General features: G+C 21.7%; 1 protein-coding gene across 1 annotated transcript in view; it reads right to left on the bottom strand.

Annotated features, from left to right (window-relative positions):
- Positions 1-2,712: 2,712 nt before the first annotated feature.
- Positions 2,713-9,345, bottom strand: part of LOC117181669 (kinesin-associated protein 3-like) — an 8,921-nt gene continuing 2,288 nt past the window's right edge. Inside the window, exons 4-5 of the mRNA XM_033374572.1 lie at positions 3,514-3,604; positions 2,713-3,429 (exon numbers count right to left, since the gene is read on the bottom strand). Of these exons, the coding sequence (XP_033230463.1) occupies positions 3,285-3,429; positions 3,514-3,604 (236 nt within the window). The 3' untranslated portion in view covers positions 2,713-3,284. The remainder of the gene's footprint in view (positions 3,430-3,513; positions 3,605-9,345) is intronic.

The following is a 9,345-nucleotide window of genomic DNA, read 5'->3' as shown; positions in this document are numbered from 1 at the left end:
TTTTAACCAAGTAGATGATTTTTCGTCCAGAAAACATTTTTTTTTCAATTAAAAATATAACATTTCAACCAAAAATGGAAATTATATTTTTAGTGAAAAAAGCGTCAACAAAAAAAAAAGCGAGACTTAAAAAAAAAGAATTTTCAAAACTAAAATGATGGATCTTAAAAAATAAATTTTCAACCAAGAAGATTAATTATCTACAAAAAAAAACATCGAAAAAAGAAGAATTTTCGTCAAGATTGTTGAAATTTCAACCCAGATTATTAATTTTCAACCCAAAATAAAAGATTTTCATCAAAATACATGAATTTTTAACCAAGTAGATGATTTTTCGTCCAGAAAACATTTTTTTTTTCAATTAAAAATATAACATTTCAACCAAAAATGGAAATTATATTTTTAGTGAAAAAAGTGTCAACAAAAAAAAAGCGAGACTTAAAAAAAAAAAGAATTTTCAACACTAAAATGATGAATCTTACACAAATTAATTTTGATCCAAGAAGATTAATTATTTACAAAAAAAAAAACATAAAGAAAAGAAGAATTTTCGACAAAATAGATGGAAATGATGAATCTTAAAAAAATGAATTTTCAACCAAGAAGATTAATTATCTAAAAAAAAAAAACATCGAAAAAAGAAGAATTTTCGACAAGATTGTTGAAATTTCAACCCGGATTATTAATTTTCAACCCAAAATAAAAGATTTTCATCAAAATACATGAATTTTTAACCAAGAAGCTGTTTTTTTGCCCAGAAAACATTTTTTTTTTTTAATTAAAAATATAAGGTTTCAACGAAAAATGGAAATTATATTTTTAGTGAAAAAAGTGTCAACAAAAAAAAGCGAGACTTAAAAAAAAAATAATTTTCAAAACTGAAATGATGGATCTTAAAAAAATAAATTTTCAACCTAGAAGATTAATTATCTACAAAAAAAAACATCGAAAAAAGAAGAATTTTCAACAAGATAGTTGAAATTTCAACCCAGATTATTAATTTTCTACCAAAAATAAGATATTTTCATCAAAATACATGAATTTTTAACCAAGTAGATGATTTTTCGCCCAGAAAACATTTTTTTCAATTAATAATATAACATTTCAACCAAAAATGGAAATTATATTTTTAGTGAAAAAAGCGTCAACAAAAAAAAAGCGAGACTTAAAAAAAATAAGAATTTTCAACACTAAAATGATGAATCTTACACAAATTAATTTTGATCCAAGAAGATTAATTATTTACAAAAAAAAACATAAAGAAAAGAAGAATTTTCGACAAAATAGATGGAAATGATGAATCTTAAAAAAATGAATTTTCAACCAAGAAGATTAATTATCTACAAAAAAAAACATAAAAAAAGAAGAATTTTCGACAAGATTGTTGAAATTTCAACCCAGATTATTAATTTTCAACCCAAAATAAAAGATTTTCATCAAAATACATGAATTTTTAACCAAGAAGCTGTTTTTTTGCCCAGAAAACATTTTTTTTTTTCAATTAAAAATATAAGGTTTCAACGAAAAATGGAAATTATATTTTTAGTGAAAAAAGTGTCAACAAAAAAAAGCGAGACTTAAAAAAAAAGAATTTTCAAAACTAAAATGATGGATCTTACACAAATTAATTTTGATCCAAGAAGATTAATTATTTACAAAAAAAAAACATAAAGAAAAGAAGAATTTTCGACAAAATAGATGGAAATGATAAATCTTAAAAAAATGAATTTTCAACCAAGAAGATTAATTATCTACAAAAAAAAACATCGAAAAAAGAAGAATTTTCGTCAAGATTGTTGAAATTTCAACCCAGATTATTGATTTTCAACCCAGAATAAAAGATTTTCATCAAAATACATGAATTTTTAACCAAGAAGCTGTTTTTTTGCCCAGAAAACATTTTTTTTTTTCAATTAAAAATATAAGGTTTCAACGAAAAATGGAAATTATATTTTTAGTGAAAAAAGTGTCAACAAAAAAAAGCGAGACTTAAAAAAAAAGAATTTTCAAAACTAAAATGATGGATCTTAAAAAAATAAATTTTCAACCTAGAAGATTAATTATCTACAAAAAAAACATCGAAAAAAGAAGAATTTTCGACAAGATAGTTGAAATTTCAACCGAGATTATTAATTTTCTACCAAAAATAAAAGATTTTCATCAAAATACATGAATTTTTAACCAAGTAGATGATTTTTCGTCCAGAAAACATTTTTTTTTCAATTAAAAATATAACATTTCAACCAAAAATGGAAATTATATTTTTAGTGAAAAAAGTGTCAACAAAAAAAAAGCGAGACTTAAAAAAAAAGAATTTTCAACACTAAAATGATGAATTAAAAAAAAAATGAATTTTCAATAATTATCTGCAAAAAAAAAACGATTTTTTAACAAGAAAATATCAGTTTTCAATTTAAATATGAAATAGAATTATTGACAAACAAATTTCTGAAAAAAAAGAATGTTGCATTTTTAACAAATAAAATTGAATTTTCAATTAAATAGAATTTATAATCAAACGAGATGAATTCCTAACTAAAAATATAATAGTAGATTTATAAATAAACTAATAAATTTTCTTATTGGCTTCCATTAATTCAGTTCGTAATGAAGCGAAAAAAAAAATGAGAAAAAGGGAAAATTTCTTGAAACCAGGGAAAAAGGAAGAATTCTTTATAAAATGGAAAAAATGAAATAAAAAAAAAACTCGGATTCTAAATAATCTATTTTTTATTTTGCCATTAAATGTGTGCTACTTTATACATCTACACTGAAAATAATTCTGACTACTTTCCATACTTTATAATACATGTTTTTTCTTTCTCTACAAATCACTGTGAGTTATCTGGAAAATTGAATCAACACTCAAGTTGAATTTCTGACTAGCATAAATTCGCCACTCTTTTTTTTTTATCTATTAATTAACAACTGTTGAATTTTAATTTCGCGAAGGAATTTTCGCTTTAATTTTCCAAAATTAATAAATAATAAATTAATTTTATTAACTATTGCAAGCAAACATTGGTTTCCGAAAATGCAGTGAATTGTTCGAAAATATTCTAATACTTGTTGACTAGTTTAGTTTCAAAGAAGAGCAATATTTTTATATCTAGTAGAATATTTAGGGTTCATTATCACGCTCTTAAAACTTGTACGTTTTCGATCCTTAGAAAAATCTACGTGTAAAATTATTCAAAAAAAAATAAAAAAAATGGCACGGTGCTTAAAAAAAGCGGAACGTCAATAAGTTAAATGTTAAATGGAATGGACAGAAAGTTTCAATCTTATATTAAAACGTGCGTGCTTTCCGTTTCTCCAAATTTCGCTTTTGAACTCTGAGGATAAAAGTCTTCGATTACAGAGCCAATTGAAATCCGGGACTTTGATCGAGCCATTAATTCACTCAAATCGTCAATATCTCGACTGTATCTGAAATAAAAAGACATTTTTGAAATTTTAAATTAATTTTTTTTTGTAATTTTCATTTAATTTTTTAAAAATTGAAATTCTTACCGACTGATTGGACGACTTGGGGTTTCAGACGATTCTGAAGAAGCTTTCATTACCGATTCTCCATCTTCGGTGTTGAAATTTGCAGAGATTCCTGAAATTTTATGTACTTTTTGAGATATTTAAGAAAAAGTTTTGAATTCGGAGTCTAAAAGGTTCCAAAGAAGATATGTCACGAAAAATTATGAAAATTTCTCGCAAAAATATTGGATTTTCAACGGAATATATGGATTTTTAATCAAATATTTGAATTTACAATTAAATAGATTCATTTTGCATCTGAAAAGATCAATCGTCAACCAAAAATAGAAGTTTAAAGTTCAGTTTAAGTTAAAGAAATTAATTATAAAATCAAAAACAAAGTTTTTTAAAAATAGTTCAAAAGAAAAATTTACAACTAAAAAATATAAATTTTCAATCAAAAATAGAAGCTAAATTTTCAGTTAAAATTATTGATTTTGAAACATAAAATTAATTTTCAATAACAACAGTTGAATTCTCAATAAAAAATTTAACAGTTGATATTTCAGTTTTAAAAAAATTAATTTTCAACCAGACAGATGAATTTTTCAACTAAGAAGATTAATATTCAACCAAAAAGATTAATTTTCTATAAAAAAAATACGAATTTACAACCAGAAAATCTAACATTTCTATAAAAAAATATTAATTTACAACTAAAAAATCTAAATATTCAACCAAAAATATAACTTAAATTTTCAGTTTGAGAAAATAATTTTGAAAAAAAAAAGAATTTTCAGTCGAACATGATAAATTATCAACAAAATATTTAATAGTATATATTTAAATAAAAAAGATATTTTTCTAAATCCAGTTGAAAATTTAAAAGTTAAATAAAACCAAAAGAGAAGAATTTTATAGAAAATAGTTAAATTTCCAAACAAAGTGATAAATCTTTAACAAAAAAAATTAATTTTCAACAAAGTAGTTCAACTTTGGACCGAATAGATGAACTTTTAACCAAAAGGAATAATTTTCTGCCAAAAAAGACAAATTTTAAAATAAAACACATCAATTTTCAACCAAAAATATAACTTAAATTTCCAGTTTAAAAAATAATTTTTAAACAACAAAAAAACGAATTTTCAGCCAAAAAATATGAAATGTAAATTGTAAAATGTATACTATATTGAAAAAATACATTTATTTTAAATCAAAAACAGATTAATTTTTAACAGAATAGTTAAATTTTCAACCAAAGTGGTGAAACTTAAACCAAAAAATTAATTTTTAACAAAGAAGATTAATTTTTAAACAAATTATGAATTTTCAACTAAATAGATTAATTTTTCAACAAAGAAGATTAATTTTCAAACGAACAGATAAATTTTTAAACAAAAAGCTTAATTTTTTGTAAAAAAATACGAATTTATAACTGAAAAATACACATTTGCAACCAAAAATAGAAGTTAAATTTTCAATTAAAAAAAAAATGTTAACAAACAAAAAACGAATTTTCAGCCAAAAAAGATGAACACAAAATATAATAGTGTATATTTCTATGAGAACAGTTTTTTTTATTTTACTTGAAAAGTTAAAATTTGAATAAATCCAAAACAAAAGAATTTTCGATAAAATAGTTTATACTTTTAACCAACCTGATGAATCTTCGACGAAAAAAAAATAATTTTCAACAATATACTTCAAGTTTTTACCAATTTTATGAATTTTCAACCAGAATGATAAATTTTTTTACAAAAAAAGGCAAATTTTCAAACAAATAGTTGAATTTTCAACCAAATAGATTAATTTTTTAACAAAGATTAATTTTCAACAAAGTAGTTCAAATTTTGACCGAATATATGAATTTTCAACCAAAACAGATGAATTCCAACAAAAATTATAATAGTGTATATTTTAATCAAAAAATGTAATTAAAACATCAAAGACAGACGAATTTTTAAATAAATAGTTAAATCTTCAAAAAAAAAAGATGAATCTTCAAACAAAAATTAAACAAACAAAAAATAGTCTTGACCAAAAAATATGAATTTTCAATCCAAAAGGACGAATTTTTTATTCATAACAATTCAATTTCTGGCGAAAATAATCAATTTTAACAAAAAAATTATTTTAAAGTAATAAATGTAACTTTTTGCAAAAAAAAAAATGAATTTTCAACCCAAAAAGACTAATTTTCTATTCACAATAGTTAAATTTCCGACGAGAAAATTAATTTTAACAAAAATTTCATTTTTAAATAAGAAACATAACTTTTTGTCAAAAAAAAAAAAAATAAATGTCAATCCAAAAAGACGAATTTTCAATTCAAAGCAGTTTCATTCCCGAAAAAGATGAATTTTCACAAAAAGTTTATTTTTAAATAAGAAAGATGAATTTTTAATCCAAAAATACGATTTTTCTATTCAAAACAGTTTAATTTCCCACAGAAAATATTAATTTTAACAAAAAATTCATTTTTAAATAAGAAGTGCAACTTTTTGTCCAAAAAGATGGATCTTTAATCCAAACGCACTAATTTTCTGTTCAAAATAGATTAATTTCCGAACAAAAATATTAATTTTAATAGAAAGTTTATTTTTAAATAAGGAATGTAACTTTTTGTCCAAAAAGGATGAATTATCAATCCAAAAAGATGAATTTTCTATTTAAAGCAGTTTAATTTACGACGACAAATAATAATCTTAACAACAAGTTCATTTTTGAATAAGAAATACAATTTTTTGTCAAAAAAAGATCAATTTTCAATTAAAAAAGATGAATTTTCTATTCAGAACCGTTAAATTTCCGACGAAAATGATCAATTTTAACAAAAAAAATGTATTTTAAAACAGAAATATAACTTTTTGTCCAAAAAAGATAAATTTTTAATCTAGAAGGACAAATTTTCTATTCAAAACAGTTAAATTTTCGACGAAAATGATCAATTCTAACAAAAAATCGATTTTAAAATAAGAAATATAACTTTTTGTCCAAAAAATATCAATTTTCAATCCAAAAGAACAAATTTTCTATTCAAAAGAGTTAAATTTCCGACGAAAAATATTAATTTTAACAGTTTATTTTTAAATAAGAAATGTAAATTTTTGTCCAAAAAAGATTAATTTTCAATAAAAAAAAGATTAATTTTCTATTCAGAACACTTAAATTTCTAACGTTAATGATCAATTTTAACAAAAAATTTATTTTTAAATAAGAAATATAACTTTTTGTCCAAAAAAGACTAATTTTCAATCCAAAGTGACAAATTTTCTATTCAAAGCAGTTACACTTCCGAGAAAAAATATTAATTTCAACAAACAGTTCATTTTTAAATAAGAAATACAATTTTTTGTCCAAAAAAGATCAATTTTCAATTAAAAAAGATGAATTTTCTATTCAGAACCGTTAAATTTCCGACGAAAATGATCAATTTTAACAAAAAAAATGTATTTTAAATCAGAAATATAACCTTTTGTCCAAAAAAGATAAATTTTTAATATAAAAGGACAAATTTTCTATTCAAAACAGTTAAATTTTCGACGAAAATGATCAATTCTAACAAAAAATCGATTTTTAAATAAGAAATATAACTTTTTGTCCAAAAAATATCAATTTTCAATCCAAAAGAACAAATTTTCTATTCAAAAGAGTTAAATTTCCGACGAAAAATATTAATTTTAACAAACAGTTTATTTTTAAATAAGAAATATAAATTTTTGTCCAAAAAAGATTAATTTTCAATAAAAAAAGATGAATTTTCTATTCAGAACACTTAAATTTCTGACGAAAATGATCAATTTTAACAAAAAATTAATTTTTAAATATGAAAGAAAACTTTCTGACCAAAAAATATGAATTTCCAATCTAAAAGGACGAATTTTTTATTCATAACAGTTCAATTTTTGACGAAAATTTTCAATTGTAACAAAAAATTTATTTTTAAATAAGAAATGTAACTTTTTGCCCAAAAAAATATGAATTTTCAACCCAAAAAGACGAATTTTTTATTCACAACAGTTGAATTTCCGACGAGAAAATTATTTTTAACAAAAAGTTCATTTTTTAATAAGAAAAATAACTTTTCGTCAAAAAAAAAAAAAAATGTCAATCCAAAAAGACGAATTTTCATTTCAAAGCAGTTTCATTCCCGAAAAAAGATTAATTTTCACAAAAAGTTTATTTTTAAATAAGAAAGATGAATTTTTAATCCAAAAAGACGAATTTTCTATTGAAAACAGTTAAATTTCCGATGACAAATAATAATTTTAACAAACAGTTCATTTTTGAATGACAAATATAACTTTTTGACCAAAAAAGATTAATTTTCAATCCAAAAGGACGAATGTTTTATTCAAAGCAGTTTAATTCCCGACAAAATGATAAATTTTCACAAAAAGTTTATTTTTGACGAAGAAAGATGAATTTTTAATTTAAAAGTTCCAAAAAAAGCACTATTATAATTATTTAACACGAGCTAATCAACCGAAAATTATCAATGCATCCAATTACAACTTTTAGATTTAGTATAAAAAAGATGAGTTTCTGACCAAAAAATATGAATTTTCCATCCAAAAGTACGAATTTTTTATTCATAACAGTTAAATTTCGGACGAAAGTGATCAATTTTCACAAAAAATTCATTTTTAAATAAGATATATAACTTTTTAATCCAAAAAGACAAATTTTCTATTCAAAACAGTTAAATTTCTGACGAAAAATATTAATTTTAAAAAACAGTTCATTTTTAAATAAGAAATATAACTTTGGTACCGAAAACGATGAATTTTCAATCCAAAAGGACGAATTTTTTATTCATAACAGTTAAATTTCTAACGAAAATGATCAATTTGAACAAACAAATGTATTTCTAATTCAGAAACATAACTTTTTGTCCAAAAAAGATCCATTTTCAATAAAAAAAGAAGAATTTTCTATTCAAAAAAGTTAAATTTCTGACGAAAATGATCAATTTTAACAAAAAATTGATTTTTACATAAGAAATGTAACTTTTTGTCCAAAAAAGATGAATTTTCAATCCTAAAGGGCAAATTTTCTATTCAAAATAGTTTAATTTACGACGAAAATGATCAATTTTAACAAAAAAATGTATTTTTAATTCAGAAATATAAGTTTTTGTCCAAAAAAGATAAATTTTTAATCTAAAAGGACAAATTTTCTGTTCAAAACAGTTAAATTTTCGACGAAAATGATCAATTTGAGCAAAAAATCGATTTTTGAATAACAAATATAACTGTTTGTTCCAAAAATATCAATTTTCAATCCAAAAGGACAAATTTTCTATTCAAAACAGTTAAATTTCCGACGAAAAATATTAATTTTACCAAGCAGTTCATTTTAAATAATAGATATAACTTTTTGTCCAAAAAAGATTAATGTTCAATAAAAAAAGATTAATTTTCTATTCAGAACAGTTAAATTTCTGATGAAAATGATAAATTTTAACAAAAAATTGATTTTTAAATAAGAAATATAACTTTTTGCCCAAAAAAGATGAATTTCCAATCTAAAAGGACGAATTTCTTATTCGTAACAGTTAAATTTCTGACGGAAATGATCAATTTGAACAAAAAAATGTATTTCTAATTCAGAAATATAACTTTTTGACCAAAAAATATGAATTTTCAATCCAAAAGGACAAATTTTCTATTGAAAACAGTTAAATTTCTGATGAAAATGATTAATTTTAACAAACAGTTCATTTTTAAATAACAAATATAACTTTTTGTCCAAAAAAGATCAATTTTGGGTAAAAAAAGATGAATTTTCTATTCAGAACAGTTAAATATCTGACGAAAATGATCAATTTTAACAAAAAATCAATTTTTAAATAAGAAATGTAACTTTTTGTCA

This window comes from Belonocnema kinseyi, chromosome 10 (genome assembly GCF_010883055.1).
Source record: "Belonocnema kinseyi isolate 2016_QV_RU_SX_M_011 chromosome 10, B_treatae_v1, whole genome shotgun sequence".
Lineage (NCBI taxonomy): Eukaryota > Metazoa > Arthropoda > Insecta > Hymenoptera > Cynipidae > Belonocnema > Belonocnema kinseyi.
This window is presented reverse-complemented; position numbering and strand designations above follow the sequence as displayed.